The following is a 23,878-nucleotide window of genomic DNA, read 5'->3' on the forward strand; positions in this document are numbered from 1 at the left end:
ACTCTTCCTTTTACTGCGTGGAATGATCCACTTCACGCTTGAAGGTATCAATTCTCATAAAGAGTATAAAAAGAAACTTGTAGAAGACGGTGTTGAAGAAAGGTTACGTGAGCTACCAGCTGACAGGGGTTAGAAAGCCTACAAAGGACTTGACTATTTTAGGTATAATTTTGACAGTGGACAACTACACGCAATGTCTGGTGGATCATGGTTTAGACTTATAGCATTTTCTGCGATTGCATCAATCACCATGATGGCAGGTGCACAAACTGTACATGTTATCTATAAACCACTGGATGATTTGAATGATCTTATAGAGGAGGCAGTAAAAAAGAGACTAGCAGAAACGGAATAATATCTGATACATTTATCGCAGAATGTAAGAAAGATAATAAAATAGATTTTGTACATAGCAAGAAAGGTTTTACTTGCTACTGAGATTGTTTCCATTCCATTCCATTGAAAACAAATCATCTGTTATTTTGTTGTTACGCATAATATTACGAATGAAAGTTTGATATTTTTATCGTGTCCAGAATAATACTGATTTAAAGTTAATTACAATGAAATATGATAAAGCATGATTTAATTAATGATAGTTTAGCTGTATTACACATTTCTTTAATGCGTGAAATATACATATTTACAAAATGAATATCACGGTGTATGAATGACGCAGAATATTAAGTAACAGTTATTTATATTTCACAGTATACTTGGAGGACTTTGTTAAATAGTTTGCTCGCATTGATGTATCGGCAGCACACTCGCGTAAGCCTAGATTGAAATTTAATCCGTTAGGATATCCACTACACGTCGTGTCTTTATATAATTACAAAAGCGATTACTTAAGCGTTATTCCAGAGCAACTATTCGTGTGTAAAAAAATACGTAAATTTCATCCCCGCTTCGGTCACGTCGTAAGGACAGGAAAGACAATAAAAATATTCGTCGTGTCAGTGTCGAATGATGTTGATTAATCACTGAATTGTCATAACGAGGTCTCGCTGGCCCCAGAACTCTGCGACTGAAGCGGTAAACTCGTTTTGTATCCCGCTGATTCATCCTCTAGCAATGATATCCGTTGCTTCAGCGATTTCACCTATAAATTAATCTGTATTTAAAGTAGAAAATGGGGAGCGGGACTTGAGGGAACGGAAGGAACTTGGTTCCATATCTTTAAGTTGCATCGCATGGTTGGAATGCGACATTGCGACTGCGTAGAAGCGCGCGTGACTGCACCTAACCTGACCCAGGCCTAAAGTAACATGGCGACCGTCCAGTGGTAGAAAATAATTTCACACGAAGTAACAATGCCCGGTGTGCTGTATTTCAAAATAAGGAGAAGAGCAAGGATAATATATCACAACCTGCCGTTCAAGTTTCTTGGAGAATTTCGTATTCTGCCATTATTTTTTCTTCTGGGTGCCGCTATGGAGTTTACTATGATACACTGGCACGTTGGAGAGGTTAACTTTTACAAAACGTACAAAAAGAACCGAATTGAAGAAGCCGTTGAAAAGAGATTACGTGAAATGAAGGCGCAAGCGATTTAACGCGTCTGTGAGTGCATATATTTTAAGTAGCTTACGATCAACACTAATTTCTAGAAGCAGCATTGCCGATAGGGTTGATGATGATTTGCAGAGTTCAACGGAGGGAAGAAGAGGGTGTTGGAAGAGACATATAAAATCACTGTCACACATGTTGATAACACTAATGTAAAAGAGCGTAATAAATTAGGTTGTACAATTGTATACCATGAACTTGTGGCAGTTTGTTTTTAATAGCCTACAACGCAACATTCGATACTTATTCATACCTGTGCAGCATGCCTCTCTACCATGCCCAACATTTGTTGTTCCAACTTCTTTAACCTGGACTGATATTTTTTCTTAGATTTCTCTAAAGTTTGTACTAGGGCTCTGGAAAGAAATGTAAAGTTCAGATACAGTTTTCTCCCTTCTCCCCACGATTACGCAACAATTACCCGTTGGCTCTTTTCAAATCGTTGACCAGTTCCGCGGACTGCTGATGCCTGAGTTCGGAATTTTTGTTCACTTTATCCAACGTAGAAACTAATTCCTGCAAACGTTCCTTTAGCCTAGCTTCTCGACCTAGCGCCTCTATCAGCTCGGACTCTATCCCTTCGCTTTCGTTGTCGCTTAAAGCCCGATCCTGTACGTACAAGTTAGATTTGCACTTTCGAAAGAGATAAGTACACGCTCGTTTCCTTTCGCCAAGATCCGCGTTCGCTACCTTATTCGCAGCCATAGCCAGCATGGCCTCTGTATCGCTAAGTTGACCCTGAAGATGCTCAATGGCAGCATGTTGCGCCGTGATTTGCGTGTCGCGCGCGTTTAATTTTAATTCTATGGTAGCTCGTTCCTTCTCCAGGAGGAAAACCCGTGCTCGTAACTCTGCCTTGTCTTCTCGCATAGCCATCAATTCCTGTCCGATTATTACCACGAGTGTATTTTTATCACCGAGATTGCTCTAAAGTTGGAGGGAAAAATACGAGGCGTGGACAAACCTGCATAAGTACGGCAGTCTCCAAGTCGAGTTTCCGAGCCTCAGCCAGGGAAATGGTATTCTTGGAATTTAAAGGTTCAGCGTGAACGCTTTCCAATTCGACCGCGGTCGACCTGACCATGGCGCGTTCCCCTTTCAGTCTGCTGATGTGTCTTCGAAGTCTTTGCTCGTCTTCCACGCACCACGTCACTTCGGGCCTAAACACGCGCAAGCATCGAGAAAAGGACACTCTTATTGCGATTAGAAGAATAATCGTGGACTTACTCATCCGACAGGACTATGCTGTCCTCCCATGGCGAGTTCAGGCTGTTTAAGCACTCGTTCTCCAGTTTATTTAGAACGTGACACGCTACGTGTTCAGCCGCCCTTCTGTTATCGATCGTAACGCTGCTCCTCTCTGTCGACAAAGCGATCTCGCTTTCCAGCAACGCCACCAGAACATCGTAAGCTTCTATCGCGCGATCGCTATAGGAAAGAGCCAGCCGTAACGCGGTCGCGTTTGATTCGTACTTTCCCACCAGAAGACTCAGTCTGAAAGCGCGAAAACGGCTTGCCGTAGTGTCCTATCGTGTCGTGTCGTCGCTAAGCTGAAATTCAACAATTACCTGTCGCACTGCGCCTTACTCTCGTGCAACGTGAGCGCCAGAACCGCGTTGTTTGCACGCGCGTGCTCTAATCTGCTGTTCAGCCTCTCCGTTTCAACTTCGAACTGCTTCTCGGAGCCGTTCAACTCTTGAAGATTCGAGTGCTCGAGGAGGTCCGACACCAGGTGTTCGGCCACCATCGTGGAGCATACCTAACGAGTCGCATTCTATCTTTAATTTTCCATTTTTTCGTAAAATGTTAGGGGGGCGGTAACGGTAACGTACCCCCAGGTTGGTAATATCGGGTCCTGTGATGTGCCTCTCGTCCGTCCTTCTGAGTCTCACCCTCTCGGCCATTTTAAGAACCGGAGCTTCCTCCCTCGTTACGCTCTTTGTCGGCGGTGTCTGCAGGGGTGGCAAGAGTGGCGAGCAAGGTGCACTCAAAGGTTCCGGCGAGCTGGTGTTGCCTCTTGTCTGCGAAAATCAAAGGAGCACGAGGAAACATTACGTCAGAAGGGTTGACAAACATTTTCGTGAAAGTGTCGGTTGATCAAAGCGTGTGGCCAGAGCCTGGGGTAACGATGCAAAAAATTTGTCCGATATTTCAGGCTCCGCGAACAAGAGACGAACGATTTTCGTTTCAACGCGGAAACTTGTTTCGATTTTCCGGGCTAGAGGAAAGCATTGCGCCACAGCTTCGAAACGTCTGGCAGAAAAGGATTGCAGAGACTAAATTGCCACAAATACAATTGCTACCCACTCTTGGTTCCCTGCGGGGTGATTCACTGCCAGTCTGTTGCCTCTGATTGCTAGCCTGATTCTTAAAATTGGCCAGTTGCGTCTGTAAAGTTGAAATTTCAGCTCGAAGGGCCGTCACCTCTTCCTGCAATGTAGCCACGGCCAGGCTTTGGCACGAGGCTGCCTGCTGCGCTGGTTCTGGGGTCGGTAACGCTGCCGGACTGTCCAACTGATCCCTGCCATTCTATCGATTAAAACACATACACCCAAATATATAACACAAGCTTTATCTTTATCGCCAACGTCTACCTAATACAGATTTCGCTCGCGCACCAACCAAGTGGATACCCAACTTCTGTATTCGATTCTCTTACGTTCAGACGGAACAGTCTGCATCACCTGCTGCGAACGAATTCCCATAACTTTCGTTCGATTAAATTACTTGTTTGCCAGTGCAAGTTTAATACCTCGGCGCGCAGGCTGATAGCAATTTCGATTGCAGAAGTTGGTAATCGGCGGCGAAATGAATAACCGAGAGATTCTTTGGACAAGTTGAAGTTACTTGGAAATATGTACCTCGGTAATACGCGGCTCGATGTCTTCGCAGCAGCTGGAATCGGCGTCCCCTAGTGTGCGATCTCCGTCGCCCTGGATGTCACCACCGCCTTCGCTCTCCTCCACCGGGTTCGTGATCGAGCCCTCCGCGTCTCTGCTCGTCTCTATTTCTACGAATCGTAATACTAATGTAACGAAGCAACGACGGTCGGCGGGTGTTGGGAGCAGAGAGAAAGGCTTTGCAAAGTTATAAGTACTTATGTAGGTATAAAGGAAGAGTGCCTTGGCGGCGAGCGCGTTAAAGCATCGAATTGCTTCGGCCTGTGGGCGAATCTTTGTCGAAAGAAAACGGGATTTACGGAATCGGTAGTGTGCTCCCTTACCGGACTCATCCTCTTCGGCAATTACGGTAGCCCGGTGCCTTTCGAGCTGCCTACCGAGCTCCGCGATCACGGAATGCAACTCGGTGAGCCTCTCCTCGTGCCTGGCGGCTTGCTGCTCTGCCCTCTGTTCCGCTCTGGCAGCTTGCACCTCGGCTCTGACCAGAGCTGCTTCGGCCGCTTCCCTCGCCCGAGTCGCCGCAACCAGCCTCGAATTCAGCTCGGCCACCTCCGATCGTAAAGACGACAGTGCAGCCGCGTGCAGCTGAAACAGAAAATCCACCATTCGCATTGACAAAGAGAATTTCATTTGCGACAACCTTATACGCTTGCCACTCTTTCGGGGCCTACCCCGATCAAGTAACACAAGTCAGATGCCGGGACTACGTTTCAGTTGCTTTTCCATTGACTGATCACCTCGAGAAACGCAAACAAAAAACAGAAGGAAGGGAACCCTTATCTGGTTGCTATTGAAATGAACCACAGTTATCATTTATGAATGATAGGCGAGGACCTTTGGGCGGTCCTTGCATCGCACGAATTGCAGAATCCTAATCAGAGAACCGTCAAGGTCTCCCAAGGTGTCCTCAAGCGGACGCAACCGTGTAAGATTGCGGTGCAGAATGTACGAGTTGAAAATAAACTTTGGGGCTGTTTAAGTCAGGAGACGTGGTTTTGTTATGGTCTTTCCTAATTGTCGAAAAGGTGCAGCCGTTTTCAGCGTTACCGTAAATGGGAACCGCACGCTGACTCCAGACGATCGTCCTCCTCCTTATTACTAGCGGTCCTCATTAATTTCGTCGCATTCGCGGTATTTCAAGCGTCAACGCGAGAAACGCGAGAAAAAAGTATGCGTAGGTGCGATTACAGCGTCACCGTGTTACCGGAGTGTCCTTCGCGGACGCAACCATGTACGACGGACATTACGCGATGACGAATCGCTAATGATTCCTGGCCACGTGATAGCGCGCGGATAAGGATAAAAGGAGACACAAAAACGGGCGACGGATATAAAAATAACGGCCCGTAATTACGAGGTATCATTCGGGAGCCGGCCGTAGTCGTGTCGAGACGATCGTGGGTGAGTTTCATCGAAGCTGCATTGCAACCGCAGGTAAACTATAAGCAATATGCGCGTACATATGTAGTTTCTCGTAGGAAACCTTTCTTTGCGATCTTGCTTCTCCTTTCGTTGCGTTTCGATATGTCACTTTTCCCACCGAGCCATGCAAACCGAGCTTCTGTTTCCGATAGAATATTCTGTGAGACGTGTTATCACGGCTATTGCAGGAGACTCTGAAAAGATGAAGCTTCTGTTGACGCTGGCGCTTATCCTGGGGGTAGTCTTTGTCACGACCACCGGGCAGTCGGACGAGTATATCCATCTGCCAGGGAAATCCTGCAGTGATGCGCCACCCTGTCCGGATGCTAGGCCCTGCGTGATGGCTCCTCCTCGCTGCAACGCCGGCACTTGCGGCACGCAGGCGGTGCCTACGTGCGGCCCGAAAAAATCCTGATCGTCGCAGTACCGTAAGAAGCACAAGTGCCCTTCCTCTAAGCCACTCGTCATCATTGTTGTTCATCGTCTGGCCCGTTTCCTAACGGTCAACGTATAATGTAAAATGTACCGGCTGTAATTACACCAGTAAAACCATTTCCTCCAGCTTACTTCTCCTCGGTGAATTAACGCGTCTGATACGATTTCAATAACATGGTAATTTGTTTCTTAAACCAATGAAACCGAATCGGTGCAAGGGGACGATGATATCTTAACGGCGCGGCGCGGTGGCCTGGAAATGGGGCGAGTCCGTCACGCAAACACCAGCGCAGCACCGTCCTCGTTATCCGGGGTATCGGCAAAACAAGGCGCAAATTCTTTGCAATGATTCAGACCACGATTGCCAGAGACAGGTTGGACGGGCGGTTTAGAGTTCGGATACCCTTCTTTAATCGAACAACGAATTTCGACCGAATTTCTCCTGCGGGAGACGCTCGTGGCCTCCAGACACCGCGCACGGTGTAAAGCGATACCGGAAATTGTGGTAAAGCGATGTGAACCGGTGGATAAGGGTGACCAGAGAAGGGCAGCGAGTTTCTCTATGGTCGAGTACTCGATATTTCGTCCTCTCGTGTCCATATAAAACAAGCAGTTCTTCTTGCCTCGTCTTTGTTATTTTATTGAGATTTAGCAGAGATCGCTGATTCACTTCTATACTGTACTATATGATGTAATACGGTACTTGAGAAGTGGAAGCCTCGCGAGGAAACCGAGGCACCTATTGGGCGGCCACTTTTCCTTTGACCAGCGGTACCACGGGATTCTTCAGCAAAATTCGCGGCGCGGCGACAAAATCGCGTTTCAAGATGTGCCAAGAGAACTCTTGAAAGAGAACGATGGAAAGACGAGTCGCGGCCAGGTGATTTCGGTGCGCTGGACTGTCATTTTTAGCCATTGAGTCCGAGAAAATGCTCGTCAATGTCCTCTGCCCATAAAAGACGGAGCATCCTTGAACTGTTTCGCCTTTCGCGAAGGCCGGAAGCTTGTTGGACCCCTGACGGGAACCGGGTAATCAGAACACTTTTCCCACTGGCTATTGAGTCGAAAGGAAAGAGAGCTGAATGGAACGGATGTCGGAATATAAAGGCGGGTCGACTGAAAGCCTTTAAAACCTTCCTGCGCGTTAACTCGTTATGTCTTGACATCCTTGTGTCTTGCCTTCTCCGCGAAAGCCACTCTTTTAGGTATCTGCGTCACCTCTTGGTTGAAACGGCAAAAGTGCCGTCTTTATGTAACATCCACTTTGCTTCCTCCTCCTCCTCCTCCGAGGAAACACTACTCTAGAGCAACCAGTTACTCGAGGATGGTCAGTTGGAAATTGTTATCGCGAGTTAATGCGCTGTCGAGGTTGTGAAAGCAACAACTGTCTTCGTGTTTCCTACGTGACCACAGAAACCTCGCCGATCAAACAGGTCTTGCAAAAAAGTCTGTTTCAAAGGTGGTGCATGAAAGTCAATAGCACGGCGCCCGGCTCGGCGGGCGAACGAAACCGGACAGCTGTGTTTCCCGCGCAAAAAGCTGACCTCTCAGAACGAATCGATGAGAAAGAATCGGAAGCTGGGAAGTTGGAGACAGTTCCGTTCAGCAATTTATTACACTTTATAGTTATACGTTGCTCGAGAAGCGTTCAACGGGCTACGTAACATTTTTATATAGAGTAGACGTACGTAAAAGTTCGCTCCACGCGAATTTCATTGTTTGAGTTGTGGCAGTTGTCAATGGTGATTGACAGTGAATCATCAAGATATAGTAAGCAGTGTCGAATTGTTTAGCTGTGCTTCGTTTTGATATCGTACAATGCGGTACTAAGTACTAAATTCGTTAGTTCTGATGTAATATTCCCATTTTTAGGAATCAATATTATTCCTATAAATTGATCGGTAAATATTTTAATTAATACGTCGTCTGAAAGAGCTGAAATTCTTCTATTCAAAAGTACTAATAGAAGTTTTCAGTTCTCCTCACAGATAACAGGATTGATTAAACAATGGAAAAGTAGCTGTGGGGGCAAGAGTTCGAATGCAAACTCCCCATTTAAAAATAAGTAAGTGGAGCAAGGAAAGGAAAATCTGAATGCGAACGTGCAAAGAAATGATTAGAAAAGCAAAAAGAAATCTAAAAATAACATCTACTTGTGAACAATTTTGAAAGGAACAAAACAAATTGGTTCCAAAAAGAGAACAGTGTGAAGAAAAATACACTGATCCTCCTGAATGAATTGTAAACTATTAGTCGCTTTGCTATCTCACCACAACTATTGTATGTAGGAAAATAAAAAACTTTTGTGAAATTTTCTCGTTGCGTTCTTTCACCCCATAACATGCGAACTTCTGCCTCATATATCGGGTAAAAGTTCGCATGGCCGCTTTTTGGAAATATTAATTTATATAAGTTGTGACAGGTAAATTTACACGAAGTCACTGCCTGTCGAATATTAAGGGATAGTAGTTATTTCCTACACAATGATATGTGCTATCGGTGTAATACCCAGGCTTTTAGGGAAGTCTAAACTTTAAGTGCGCACTCTTGCCCCACAATACTCTGGCTACGAGTACATAATACCACTCCTCTAAGTGGTCGAGTAAATTACAAGACCTTTCGGTAAAATGCAACTCGTTGGAGCGACCAACGATGCGATAAGTTGGTGGGGAGGTTGGTCCAGCGAGCTCGTAATAAGATCAACCGAACGCGGACCGATAGTTCCTAACGAGATTTTTCCGATGAACTTGGAGTCCGACGGTAATCCGCTAAAGGGGTCAAGTAGGTGTTCCTTTCAAGATGGTAAATTCCTTGACCAGTCTGCCGTGACCCTTTTTCTTCTCTTTGTCTCACCGTCCAAAGGGAAGAGCAACCGCACTCGGTTTGATCCGGGGGATCGCTGAACGAAGACGCAGCAGAGTAAGGGATAAGAGCACACCGTTTCAAACGGTCCTTTTGTGGCCACTGGGACAAAGGAGGTAGGTAACCCACGGACACGTCTATTCTACACGATGCGAGGGCGCTGCCTGTAAAATGGCATCCCTTCTTCTGTGTACGAAGCCCCTGGGTCCAGAGGATCTCTTCACCGTTGCCTCCTCTATGTAGCTAATTCGGCTGGTACAATGAAATTTTCGAAAATAGATTACGCGAAATATGCTCCCGGCCCAGGATCAGCTCGAGTTTGCATCGCAGACGTTGTACACTGTACAGGCTCGGGAAGAAGAGATCCTTCAAGATTCCGCGACGGTAATCCAGCCACCGAATATCGATTCCTTTCATCCGAGCAACGCGTCTAAATTCCGCTAACTACTTAAGTAGACATCCAACGAGAATAAGTAATCAGCAATGCCAGACGCGTGACAGAATCGCGCTCCATTGTCACGGTGCATATGTATACGGTATGGAAACGCGCAGAATGAAGGGTAGTCGGAAGCGAACGAAATTATGTAGAACGGACCGAAGTTCAGTCGAAATTCCTCTGCGAAATCGATCGTTCGGTGGATAGGATAGCCGTCGCTCGTCTGTGGCGGCTCTATTTCTGCCGGATTAAAGTTTAAAGGGTTGGTAGTAGTCGATTCCACATAAGCTTCAAGAGAGCTAGGCGGAAGGGCGAGGACGGGAGAGAGAACGGGGGAGAACGAGAAGAACAACGGACAGAGACAGGAATGGGGAAAAGGAAGATAATCTAAACGTGACGAGCAGAGGACGAGAGAAGTCGAGGAGGGTGAAAAATGAACGAGACGTTTCAGAATGAATACGGAGACGAAAAGGGCGAGAGGACGAGGAGCGGAGAGAGCCGGAAGGACAGAAACATCGTCCTGTTCCTGAGCGTCGGCGTCGCGCCGGGTGACGGGCCGATTCACTCTGCGAGCCCCGCTTTTGAATCGAATACGACAGCAGGAAAAATTACGGAACTCCATTATCGGGTGTTGGAATCGTCCGCCCCTGGCGGATGCTTGTTCCGCGTTTCGTTAACGCGCTCGGTGACGCTCCATCGAATCTCCACCCCTCCATGCTCCCAGTCTCAACATCCTTCCCTCTATCCTCTCTAATCGATGCTGGAATAAACTCGAAAACTGTCTGACCGTTCTAACAATACAGACGGCGATTCAAGACACTTTGAATGGCCGATTTCAGTAAATCACCAGATCGACTTGACACGTGAAACAGACGAAAGCAATCGTGCCTGACCGACGCAAAACTCGCGCCGGGGCAAATTGAAAGAGGCTAGAATTACAGCTTCCACGCGGATTCGGAACATGTACCCATGCTGTAAGGATATAAGGTGTGCTCTTCCGCAGCCTTTCAGATTAGCCCTTAACATTTCAATAACGCGTCAACACACGTACATATTTTAATATGGCGGAAATTGGGAATGCGCGGTGGAAGACGAAAATGAGCCGCTCAGTGAGCACACCTTGTATCCTTACACCATGCGTGCATCTACATACTATGAGCGCGCGAGACGGCGGCATCGTGCAAGCGTGTTTTATTGCTTGCTCGTTAACTTTGATTGAAGTTTCGAGCACCGTCCGGTGGGCAGATTAATGAGACGGTTAAGCTTCTAAATTGAGTCTTAATTGACCGACGAAGAAAACGACGCGATGCACGGCTCAATCTCGAAGACGTTAGTGGACGAAGCGAGACGGTCGATCAACGTGTACGATAAAAGCATATGGTTGCGATGTAATATCGGAGACCTACCTCCGAGAGGGTGAATTTCTACGGATTCGCAATGCATTCGCAGGAAAACTGAACAGGGAAACGCGGTGGCAAAATGTCCCAAGACTTACAGATTGCTGGTGCTTATCCCTGTGACTAGCCTCGACCTGTATGGGAACGGTTCTGTCGGAGCTACGATCTCCAGGGCAGCAGAGCCACGACCTGGACCTGGATAATCCTCGCGGTTCCTCATCCTCCTCCTCTTCCTCGGCATCCTCCTCCTCGGTGGTGGCGCAGTGCACGTAAACCAGATCGTCTCTGCGTGGTGCCTCCAGAATCTCTTTGCCCGAGACAGAGACGTGACTCTGCTGCACCGAGAACCTGGTCGCTTGCTGACAGTGTTGTTGTTGCTGTTGCTGCTGCTGCAGCTGCACTCTCTGTCGGTGCAATCGATCCACGTAATAAGCTGGCTCCGCGGAGCCATTGTTCACGGCCACCGTAAAGCCCGCCACGTTGCTTCCGCGCTTCTTCTCAATTCTTGCCCGCTACTGGAACTCTCATCGCGTCTACGGACACTGAGGAGATCCTTCTTCGCGAACACGTAGGTATATGTGTACCGTCTGGTCGCCAACACCCTGCTCGATTGAAACGGCTGCTGGTGTGTCGTTAAACGACGCTGTTCTCTTAACCTCTGCTCCTCCACTTTGTCTGTCCCGTTCTCGCGACCGACTCTCCGTCGCGGTTGATTACGCGATGTAACGCGTCGACCGAGTAACTGTCTAAGACGTATTGCGATATCGTAGCGATCGGCAGTGCAGTCGAGCCAAAATTTTCTACGCCCCGAGTGGTTTATCGCTGGGGGTCTGGGGAATCGTTGGAAAATTGATTGTTTGCGTATCCTCTGTGATAAATAGAGTTGGATAATGGAGGAACAGCATCGGTCTTCAAGGGGTGAAGGTTTTTGCGCGAGCAAAGGTGGAGTACGGCTGACAAGAGATCGTTGGCGCGTTAGATAAAGTATCGTAGTCTACGAACGCGTTACAACTTTGCAGTTACAAAAACCATGAAAAAAGCTTCGTCGAAACGGGATTCCAATTTACAGTGAGAAATGTAAGAATCACAGTCACTAATTATAATTCGTACGACAGCTGTGAGTTTTTCCGCTTTGGCACGTGCCTCGACTAGCAGTCAACCACCCTGATTCCGATGTCGAAATTGTGGAAAAGCTCGAGCACCGGGGCTGAACGCTTAATGGCGTGAGATTTGCCGGTTGCAGGTTTTTTACACTTTCAACGTGTTTAACGAGCGCGGCATTCCGGCTGCTCGTTAACCTGTCATTAGTGGCCTGGTCAACGTTGGTCTTCGATGTTCTCCCCACGGCTGTTCGTTAGCTTTTCAACGGTTCGTTTCCACGCCTAAGCGCAGCCGCCGCGTCGATTCGATTACACTCGCTCCCTTCGCGAGCAAAAACGGAAACTTTGCGTAATATCCATGTTACCCTTGAATATCTTTCCACCCTCTTAAAAACTTACGCCCACGAAAAGGCAATCACAGGGTGAACACATATCGCTGCTCATGTTTGCGCGTTCTACGTGGACGGGAGGCAAAGTTCCAGCGGGGCTAAATTCTCCGCGCAGCAGCCGTGAAAAATCATCAGCAACGCGTTTCACGTTTGAAAACAACGGGGGCGCCGCGATACCCGACTAATTTCAACAAAACGTCTTCGCGAACGAGCCGCCCCGGCTGCGCACGCCGCGTCGGCCATAAATCCATTCCGAATGTAAACATATTTGCATACTACGCCGCTCAGCTTGCGTAAATGAATCGACGAGGATGTAAGTACGAGGGGAAACTGGAATACGAAGGAATAGATGGATGTCGGGGCAGAGGTTCGGCGATCGACAAATTGCCAGGCTTCTATCCTATTTTAACGGGACCGAGCGGCCAGCGGCGAACGGCCACCGGTTGCCGTAATTGAGTTCGTATGGTGGCGCAGTTAGCATAAACTCGTCGATCTAGAAAGCCGTTTAATTACTCTGCCAGGCCAGGAGTCTATCGATTCTCGGGGAGATCGCGGCCCGCAGAGGACGCGTCGCGAGGCAGGCGGGGCAACCGCGTCCGCAAAATAAATTAATTGCTCGACCAGCAATTATGTACGCCGTGGAAGGGGCAGAGCAAAGGGAAACCTCTGCTGCGGACGTAACGAGGCCCTTATTACCGGCTGCAATTAGTTTTTATGCGCGGTCAATGCGATCAAAGCGGCCGCGGAAGGGACTTAAACTGCCTCCGGAAACGATTACAGGATCTAGGCGTTATTTCCGGTCGCTGCTGGGCAAGTAATCTTAATTCCCGGCACAGCAATGCGAATTAAAGTTCCACGATGTTCACAATCGGGAGTAGGTGGGTACCTATGCAGTGGCTGCTACGCGACACAAAGGAGATGTGTACGCGTAAAGGGAAGCGATGAACAGAAAGATCAGCTGCAGCTCGGGGAACCGAGCGGTCCGGAAATTCAGGAATGCGCGTGTCGTCGCCCATGGGAAGGCGCGTTAATTAAACGAGTTAATTAATCAAGAGCGCGTAACCGCGCGGCATGCCGGAAAAACCGCGTGGCGCTTGAATTTCAGAGAGGTGGCCAGACACCTGGGTCGGTGGGTACCAATCGTGGAAGCTACCCAGCGGCTGTCGACCGCGACTTTTTGCATAAAAGACCACGCTGCACGGTTTCAGCCAGTTAGGAATTAATGACACGCGAAATCGATGGGGGATAGCAATCATAATTTCGATCCAATTAAATCGCTCGCCAGCCAACTTCTGGCTGCTGGCAGCTGGCTGCGTTGGAGATTCTGTGTAGCGAGAACCGATTACGAATCGCTTGCGCGCTCGATCCTTCGATACGAGATATAAGTATGCTAATGGTATTGGGATTTCTTCGGGATCCAAACGCTCGGTTTCTTTCTATTTTCGTTTCCATGGTCGGGCGGTCCTTATTAACCGCATTGCGTCGCGTTGCGGAGAAAGTCTATGAAAGCATACGACGCTAGCGATGGTGCTTTTACGGCCTCGCGAGTCGACGAGAGTCCGCGCAATTATTGCCCAAACACCACTTCTGGAACACTAGTCTTTCGCCAGGCGTTACCCATGTAGATGGAACTGTCGGCGCACGCTTCTGCCGTCTAAAGATCCCTGGATCCATTAACGAACGTATAATACGATATACATACAGTGCTGTTCAAACACCGTGAAAAACGGTTAACGAGTAAAGAGTGAAAGCGGGCCGAGCGTTTTAGGGGCAGCTAGGTTCAGCAGCTGCGCGTTACCTTCAATGGATTAGCTTATCGTCTATCGTCGCGTCACGGCGTATCCGCCGGACATTTACATTATGCTGACGCAGAACGGACACCCACCCCTTTCTCCTTTCAACGTCGCCACCCTTTCTCACTCTTCCTTTGGCAAGTTCACCGCGCATGGCCATCGGAAATTTGTCGCGCTGACTCACGCGTCCACCCATAAAACGCCGTCAGATTCCTATCTCGATTATTAATTATATAGCAGGCGCGTCGAGCTCCTAAAACGGAAGAATCGTCTTCTCAGCTCACCTACGGGGTCTTCTTATCGTCGGATATATACGGATTCGAATAGAATACAGTAGAAGAGAAGTGGGGCCGCAAGGAAGCGCGCGTGAAATGAAAAGGAGCAATATGAGTCACGCGCAACAGATCGTAGGTCAGGTTCCGGTGAACCGAGGGTGAAAGAGGCCGCGTGGGTGGATATCATATGAGTAATTAGTATGTGCATGCCGCTACACGTGCGACGCGACGCGAGGCTGAATTTACCAGCGCCAGTTCTTGCAAGATGATCCACCAGCATTATCGTCGCGAATATACAGAGCAGTCGACTCGTAGCGTCACGTAGCTGAAAGCTACGCGTTTGTTAACCCTTCGGGGACCGATTGGAACTTCGCCTCGCAGCTGTTACTGATACAGTTGCGATAACACAATGAGGCTCTGTTTACACGAGCTTCAATGGTACGGTATCTACCTATAATAGACAGAAATATTGTTGAATGTCTGGCGTGGGGTGGCCTCGTCCTAGCCATTGGCTATTTACCCAAAATCTTGCTAGAAATTTCATTCAACAACGTAAATGAAGTATTTCGTCATCTATTCCCCTTGCACGCGTCACAGGACAAACTTAGAAGCCGTGAATCGAAAGTTAATTAACCGAAAGGGGAATTGGCTCGTGCTCCAGTCTCTGGATATCTTATCTTCGAAACCAATATTTCTACGGTTAATAGCCACTCTCTTGAGCGCGAAAAAGTATGGTAAACGATACTGGTACGAGCATGTCCTACGAGCGGTTTTTCGCGAACATAGGCGCATACATGTCTGCTAACTTCTATCGCGGTAGAGCAATTCAGGTTGCAATCGCGGGCAATAAAGTTCGTTGAAAAGCAGAGAAACGCGGCACAAGCTCGCGTTGCTCGTGGCGTGTCGATACGATCCTCTTATTCCTCTTGCTTTACCTTCGCTTTTACGACTGCATTTTTCCCGCGTACCGTATAAACACGCTCGACACTTTGAAATAACACCATTAAACGTCTGTTGATGATCATTACCGGGTTGAGCGAGCGCGCCAGTCGAAAGCCGGGCAATTTCGCGCATTAATTTACGAGTTAATTGTCGCGCGGCGATTTACGAAATGCCATTTAAACGCCGTTAATACGCAAATGTCACTTGGAGTTAGTACCTATGCCTAAAACTTTCTCCATTCCAATCCAATGGACTCGCCGACGGAAGAACATTGCCGTGTCACGATTCCATCCGTACAGCTTGCTCATCAGCCGCATAAAAAGGTGTCGTTTCACTGGATCACTCAATTCTCCCTGGCCAGGGTGGTCAGGTCTCGGCCGCGAGACGAGCCACGAGTTCTTCTTCGAAAGAACGAACGAAATGGCGAGGGTAGCGTGCTGATCTGGATGGATGAGCAGGAACAGATGGAAGAGCAGAAACACGAGGAACGCGGAAGGGATGCCTCGCGAGGAAGCCAGTTCGTTAAACTCGTTACCGATCCCTGAAATCGTTGCCCCGGAATGTGCCAGCAGATTTTTCTTCATCTTGCTCGACGGAGAAAGAAAAGCACGGCGAGGGGAGGCGCGGCCGGGCAAACCGAATGAAACGAAAACGCTGGAGCGCGCGTTGCAACGCACACGCGACGAGGGTGGAAAAATTCGAAGGGGGGTCGGCGAGAATGATGAATGGAGCAGACCGGTGATTACGCTAATACCCTCAATGAATATGCAAGCTGGGAAACAAAGAACGAGGCAAGTAGGATAACGTCTGGTCTAGCGCGGCGCGGCGCGGCGGCCTGAATATTCAGCCGTTGCTAAACGGAGGAGAAACACGGCGGAACGGTGTACACGCGTGGTAACGATGCCGTCAAGCGTGGCAAGTAACGTTCCAGGTGAGCAAGAATTCCAGGCAACGATTGTTTAGTGATCAAGGCTGCTCCAACGATCCAACAAAATCGTACGAAACGGTGGATGCGTTCGTTGGAGAAGGAAAACCCGATCGAGTGGCCCAACGTCGAGGAAACATTTGACCGAGGAAATCAAATGCTTGGGCGTTACAACGCACGAGGGTGCAGGCGACCCAATTCTCCTTCATGGTCGCTCGACCATGGACAAGTCTGCGACGGAAACTGAACGGCACGTAGCTGATAAAATCCTGTCTCTGATATCAAAGTGTCAGACCCGATGACCGGCTCTGACACGCCTGACCGCAGAAACGATTACGTGTAAATGCGTGTATCTCTCGTTTAGACTGCAAGCACACGTGGTAAACACTGACAGACATGCATAGTCCAGTGTACGGGACGTCGCGCGTAGCCTAGACGCCGAGTACCACTTTATTCATGGTCCGTTTCCGAGGATTTATTAAGCAGGCTTAAAATCACCGTGAAACCGCTGCACTATAGATACCCTCCATGATTCGGTTAATTTATTTCCCCCTGGAGACAGTATCTAATGCCGCTGCAAATCGGGGCGATAGTTTTAACCCCCTCGCCTTGAATTTCTTCGATTTTCTTGGAGAAATTCTAGCCACGTTTGCCAAGAGAGCGTGCTCTTAAGGATGTATTGGACCTATCTTCAAAGTGGTACCAAGTTGATGAAAATTTGGGAGATTGTTCTTTATAATCTTCCTGATGTGCTCCAAAAATTTTAAACGAATTCACTAAATAATTGCTGAGTTATAACGATTTTAACTTTCACTGATTTTACACGTACTCTTATGGAAAGAGACGACCTTGACAGATAAAACAGCTGAAAATTTTTTGAAGAAATAGTACCAATGTTTTCATTTTTTTTTTACATGTAGTATATGGGTACATGAAAATATCTGCCAAGTTTCAATTGTTTTCATTACACCGTTTTAAAGAAATAAATTATAACTTGAGAAAATTGTGAATTCAGGGCATTTTCACTGCCATAAGTATAGTAAATAATACTTGAGAAAGCATTTGTAAAGTGAAAAATACCTTCCTAGGAGTAAAAATAAGACTCCAACTATCGTTCGAGTTCCTTACATCTAGATTTACTATGCGTAAGACGTAGATATTCAAGTTTCATATATTTTTGTCTAATATTGTACGTCCGATACATCCTTAAAGCAAAGGGAGCGAGCCAGACCACGGTCCTACGTGCTTCCGGGGCAAGCTTTGCTAGTAGTAGCGGTATTGCTCTAGCCAGACGCTGCGCCAAACGCGGACTGACCGGTGCGGCACGTCACGAGCTTCGCGGAACACGGAACGTGGCTTTAATGGAAATTAAATGAATCGCATTGTTACTCCAAAGTACGGTCGCCATGGCTAGCAGGTTTTTGGGAGAGAGCCAAAAAAGTTGATGCGCGGCCATGCGGGAGAGACAGATGAGACGAAGGAACGAGCCGAACGAGTAACGCGCGTGTAGATGCACTCGACTCGCGAGGCACTGATTTTTACACGCAACTGGTACCTACATCGCATTCTCCGCATCGTTAGCTTCTCTACGCTCTCGAGGCGACTAACAAATTGCCGCTGATAGGAGAACACGGACAGAGCCTCGGACGCACTAATGCATCGCGCTCGATGCTTTATGTGCCAAGTTTTTGATGCTTCCCATCAAGCGCCCATGCACGGCAGTTACCAGTTACCACTTGTCAAGGCAGCGAGTCACGGTTTCTTAGGCATTGCTCACCAACGACTGATTCGCCAGTGTTCGATACAGCGCGCAAGTATCGAGAGATAAATATGTGAAGTTTTATCTCGCGAGATCCTTTTTTTTTCAAATGAAAAGGCTCGAGTGTACGAAGACATCATAGCTAAAGAGTCCAAACAGACAGACGGCTACGGTATTCCAGAGAGCTATCATCGCGGTTGCATTCAAGTGTCGCTCATTATTTTGGAGCACGAGTCGATCGATTGATCGAGTTAAAGCGACGGGGCTGTCGTAAAGGCTGATTACCGTTTTCTCGATCACGCGCGCGCGCGCGAGAGGACTTTTTCGTCGCGATTGGATCTCGTTAGTGCATGATTTACCGCCTCGACCCACGTTCCCTGGCCAATCGATAGCAACCGCGCGACACGTCCTCGAAATTTACGCAACCAGACTTGGATTTTCTCCGGGAACCGTGGCGTCGGCGTCGATATGTCACGGAGTGGCCTGTAAACCGGCCCATTAGCTAATGTAAATTGTCACCCGATATGGCGAAGCTGCGATCGGTGAATAATGACCCGATTTCATTAGCCAGTGCACCGTTAATGGCCACTCCATATCGCCTAATTAAATCAATCAACTCCGCGCCACGTGACGAATCTCTGGGGCGTCAGACGACACGGCATGCCACGTATTTACGCGTATCGACGCGCTGTATGAATCGTCGTTCGATCAATCCCAAATAATTCTCTGACGAACTAACGACCGACACTCCGGTCTGAAATGCAGAAGGCGAGAGAATAGCATGTATACATAATACGCGATACGAAGCGAATGGATGGTTACGATCCGCATCCTACGATTATTTTCAATTTACACACTGACTCGCGTATAATTAATGGAGTCGAACTAGCCTCGCGGAACACAGAACGCGCAACGCTCGACTGGCTAACTTGTTTTTCACGCTCGCGGGCGTGACTGTGCTAATACAGCTTACACCGCACGACAAACTAGCGATATCGAGCACGCATCGTTTCAGCCGCGTACGAACTGATAACCATCGAGCTGCCTCCGAAGAATCAACGATACACCGATAAATTGCGTCTGCTAAATGCGAAGCAATCGGTAAAGATCTTTGCTGTTACGCGGCGTATCGAGGAAAGCATTTCGCGGAAATACGGGTGCAGCGCGAAGCAGACGACGAGAGGAGAAGAACCCCAAGACAGTATGTACGGCGCAGGGAAGATAACGCCGCGCCGCGGTGTACGCTGCAGTGCAGTTCACGTTGCCCTCGTAATTGCTTTTGCATCGATTGTCCTCACGAGGTCGGCCGTCTTCCTTGCGCCCTACATAAACGCAGTCTAGCCTGCGCCAATTCTACGGATCGCGCCCATGATCGTTACTGATCGTTGCTGATCGATGCGAGAAATAATGCCACGAGGCACGCGACACCACTGCTTCACGATTAGGGATCTTTCGCAACATCAAGGGGAAATGGGACAGGGTTTTGTGCTGTCAAGAGTCTCTATGTATTACTAATATGTGGCCTATTGTTAACTAGGGGTGGATGTCTCTTCTGGATAATTGATCTAGGGTGAACTGGTGGCGAACACTCGACTATCACATGGCCTACCAGTAACTACCGTTTCGCTACGATTTTCGGTGCCTGGCTCGGGGCAATCGATGACAGAGCGAAAGAAAAGGTGTTTGACCAGGCGTTAAGGTGGGCACTTGGTCTACCGATCGCTACCCGTTAGAACGCAAACACTTTGCACGCAATATTCACACGCGACGGAGAGGCCCGAGCGATGGAAGCACGCGCGATATATCCGGTGGTGTGCGCGAAATCGGTTGATCGGATCGTACCGTATCGGAGCGGCACGGCGCGACGCGGCGGGTGACCGCTACGCTGGGTGAAACGCTCGGTGACGGACTGAGCCACCGATTTACCCACACCCCCAACGCGTTTCGCCAAGCGGCGACCGAGGGCGTCCGAGGGATGCCGAGCGACGCCGATCTTGCGGTTCGTTGCATTCAAAGCTCCGATTCTCTTCTCTCCTGTACGCTTTCTCTCTCGTTCTCTGGATCCACTTACCCCGTTGGTCCCCGATACCTTGCAACCAGCCACGGGTATCGCAGCTGATAAAAGTGATACGCCGTGTAAAACACAATTGAACGCGAAAACCATTGCGCGCCGAAAAGCAAAGTTTCAGTTTTCCCTTGTCATCGGTTTCATCGGAACACCTTCCCCCGGACATTCGCCACGCATACCTAATTGTGCACGTATGTTATTACGAGTCGTGCGAGAGCACCTTTTCGCCTGGCTTATCTGAATTCGAGCTGGTAAAGTGGCCAGTGGAGTTTTTAATTGGAAATAGCGTAGTGTGTACGCAGCACGGTTGATGGTCGCGCTGTCGCTTGCCAAAAGCTTCGCGCAGTACTTAAGCGTAGTCGGGATACTTTGCAGGTTTATTATGCGAACAACCAGTGAATTATACGGTATATAGTATGCAACTTCACGATTCATGGGAAGAAGAATTTATGATCGGTGGAAGAGGTGTTTCGCGGGCGTCCATTATACGTATATATGTAGACACAAAGTCGCGAGACTGTGCTTATTGCGCGGCCCTGCCATTGCGAGGGCTTTATTTATTGCCAGGAAGTGTGAAAATCGCCGGCCTGCCCGCCGACTAATGACTCTGTTCGATTACAGGAATAGGAACGCGATTGCGTCGAAACGATTCCATTAAGAGGCAGAGAGTGATCACCGTTTAAAGTCAAACGACGTGGAACTTGTACCTGACATAATTACCGGGGAACGCGACAGGATTGCAGCGAGTTTACGGAGAGGGAGAGAGAAAGAGAGAGGAGTCGAAGAATTTCGCGAGACTCTTTAATTGCGAGAGCTGCTCGGAGACCCGAGGAAACCCGTGCAAAGTACAAACTAGTTTGAGTTTTAGAAAAATTGCTCAATCGTCGACGCGTTGTCGCTCGCTCCTTCGCTCGTGCAAGGACTCTCCTTTAATGGCGCGCGCGCCACACCTGTTTGCCAGGTCGTAATATTTGTCCACCTACCGCAAACCGATCAGCCTAACGGTATCTTCGTGCATTCAACGACTAATGATTGCTCGTCGTACGATGAGAATCCGTGACTTTTTATACAGCAAACTTTCTGAAAAGCACAGGTACGGTAGCCACACGAGGGTTTTGGGCCACGATCCTCTAATATCGTTTCATAAATTAGGAGAGGCGAGGGATAAAGGGAAACGACGGTGAGAAGTTATTCAAACTATTCGAATTGCAGACGGGAATAGGGAAAAAGTTTCTTGAAATTGCTGAAATTCGAGGCGGTGAATCGATAAAAGTAGAGATAGAGAAGAAAGTACGGGGTAGATGTGCCGGCCGCGATTGTGTTGGCGCAATTAGGGGGGTAGGCCGACAAGCCGGGTGTGGCTTCTTAATTAACTTCGCTAATTTCTCAATTAACACGAGGCCGTCTCTCCCGCGAGAGGTGGTGGAAGACGAAGGGATTCTCGGTGATAACTTTTCGCCCGGCGCAAAAAGCTTTCGGGAAAGGTAAATTCAAATTCCTCTAGCTGAGAGGATTCACGACCGAAGCGTGCTTTTGCTTCGATTCTTGCATCTGGAGGAGATGAGCTACGCGCGTAGCATTTACGAGGGGGTAGAAGGCGATAATAAAGAAATGAGATCCCGTTAATTGTGTGAACGACGCGACGGGGTGGTCGCGGTGGTGAGCGTGCGAGGGCGTGCCGATATACGTATCGGTGTGACCGCGGATAAGATGCCTCTGGGGTTTATTGCGTTGCTCTTCCGACCCGAAGAATTCGTCGTGAAGCTCGCAGACGCCGCGCCGCGCCGGCGGGGACAAAATTCTCGAGACAGAAGACAGGCCGGAAGTAAATATCCGGGGAGGAAGGGCGGCCGGCCGTCAAGATGGAAAGTAACGATCGTTCTGCCCTAGAAAAACATCGGCCACCCGAACCTCTGTTCCTCGAACCAAGAAGAGGAGCCTCCTACGCGATATTGGATGTCTGTCTCCATCCATGAAACGAGACAGATTTTTATTGGCAATTACTGGCTGCGTGCGTGATGGGCGAGGACGTAGACAGCAATCACCTCGCAGGTCGTGAACCATCCTGCCCAAAGAGCAAACATTCTTATAAATTAATTTGCTGTAATGCAGAAAATCGTTGGAACCTGGATCGGCAGAGTCGCTCCAGCTGACGTGGATCAGCTTTATTCGGTTAGCCATTGGACGAGTTTAATCCTGGTAGGGGGTTGAGGATAGCAGGGCCAAAGGGGGTGACTTTTAGTCGTCGTTGGCGGACTGAATTCAACTTCTTCGTATTCCATGGGAAATTTGAGGTGAACGCGGGGTCTTTGAATGTATTGCGATGCATTGGATGTATTGTAATTTCCAAGCGGCGACCACGAGAAAAAGAAACGAAGGAATTCTGATAGCCGACTCGGTCGTAAACGAGCAGCCACAGAAAACAATTGTCTAGATGAAACAAGGAAGATAGGTACACAGAGGTTGCCCTCCCCGCGCCACAACAACGGAAGACACTTTCCTGAGAAGAGTTATCGATCGATGACCCCAATAGCGTTTTATAAAAGTTATCAGCCTGCCCGGGACGATACCCGCACGATATAAGATTACACGTTCGATAAGCTATTGTTCCTGGCCAAATCCTCGCCGCATCCCGCGACCTGCATCGCTCGGTGCTTGCGATAACGGACACAGAGCATAGCATAATCGTGCTGTTTAATTCAATCCGTCGTATCTCTAATAACTAATAAGCCGTGTTCGGTTTATCTCGAATCATGCGGCTGCATAGTTCGCGTAACGGCGAACTCGGCGAAACTCGAAAAATTCGCATAGTTCTAACCATGCAACAAACAGGCGGCTATCGGTCCGATAGACTTCGCAGCTTAGAAAGCGTACCAAGACTTCCTCGGGCGCAACACCACCGAGGAGATGCGTTGGAATACAGGCCGGATGTGGGTCAGCTGTGAGGGCTTCCGACTCGCTCAAGGAAATCGCAGTCGGTGAACCGGAAGACTCGCGAGCAAGAGGGACACGCGCGGTCGGATGCGACGGGACGTCCTCGGGAATGAAGTTCTGCGAGCTTCCAGATCGATTCCGCGCGATGTGGCTTCCTACTCGCGGCAAGTTCCGAGGAGACGGAGATTTAGTCGGAAGTTAAAGCTCGCTGGAAACTGCGGTTTTCCAAGTCGTTTGTTAGAGGCCCGGCAGTAAAGTGCATTTCGTAGTTCACCGCAAGTTTCGGCTGGCTGCGGTATGTGCCGGGTCTACCCGAAGACGCTCGAAATACAGATTCGAGAATCGAGCTTACCGCGAACAGATTCCGTTGGAAGAATGGAAGATGCGTCCGAGGGGCCTTGAATTACCGCGAATATTCTACCGCGCTCCTACGTAACAATCTTCACACGTCCGACGAAGATATCGAAGAACCGCTGCCGAGTCTGCGGAACAACGTGCACGCCGATTCATTTCCACCGCAACTTGGACGGCGGTGTTATGCATTTCCGCGAGTGCCAGGCGATTTCTGCCGGATAGGGAGGAGAATTAACGACAACGTTACGTTTAGCGGTGCCGTGCTACGCGTCGCGTCGACACCTCTCGCTGCGCCGTGTTCCATTTCCATGGAAATTC

General features: G+C 48.7%; 1 protein-coding gene across 2 annotated transcripts in view; it reads right to left on the bottom strand.

The window, feature by feature from the left end:
- Nucleotides 1–605: 605 nt before the first annotated feature.
- LOC143374247 (colorectal mutant cancer protein) overlaps nucleotides 606–23,878 on the bottom strand; it is a 37,530-nt gene continuing 14,257 nt past the window's right edge. For both annotated transcript variants that reach the window (XM_076822223.1, XM_076822224.1), the window contains exons 4-14: nucleotides 4,793–5,054; nucleotides 4,431–4,579; nucleotides 3,877–4,098; nucleotides 3,402–3,590; nucleotides 3,138–3,328; nucleotides 2,797–3,063; nucleotides 2,534–2,729; nucleotides 2,260–2,451; nucleotides 1,991–2,178; nucleotides 1,823–1,925; nucleotides 606–1,102 (exon numbers count right to left, since the gene is read on the bottom strand). In XM_076822223.1, coding sequence (XP_076678338.1) covers nucleotides 992–1,102; nucleotides 1,823–1,925; nucleotides 1,991–2,178; nucleotides 2,260–2,451; nucleotides 2,534–2,729; nucleotides 2,797–3,063; nucleotides 3,138–3,328; nucleotides 3,402–3,590; nucleotides 3,877–4,098; nucleotides 4,431–4,579; nucleotides 4,793–5,054 — 2,070 coding nt within the window. In that variant the 3' untranslated portion in view covers nucleotides 606–991. The remainder of the gene's footprint in view (nucleotides 1,103–1,822; nucleotides 1,926–1,990; nucleotides 2,179–2,259; nucleotides 2,452–2,533; nucleotides 2,730–2,796; nucleotides 3,064–3,137; nucleotides 3,329–3,401; nucleotides 3,591–3,876; nucleotides 4,099–4,430; nucleotides 4,580–4,792; nucleotides 5,055–23,878) is intronic.

The sequence above is a fragment of the Andrena cerasifolii genome, chromosome 10, assembly GCF_050908995.1.
Source record: "Andrena cerasifolii isolate SP2316 chromosome 10, iyAndCera1_principal, whole genome shotgun sequence".
Taxonomy (NCBI): Eukaryota; Metazoa; Arthropoda; class Insecta; order Hymenoptera; family Andrenidae; genus Andrena; species Andrena cerasifolii.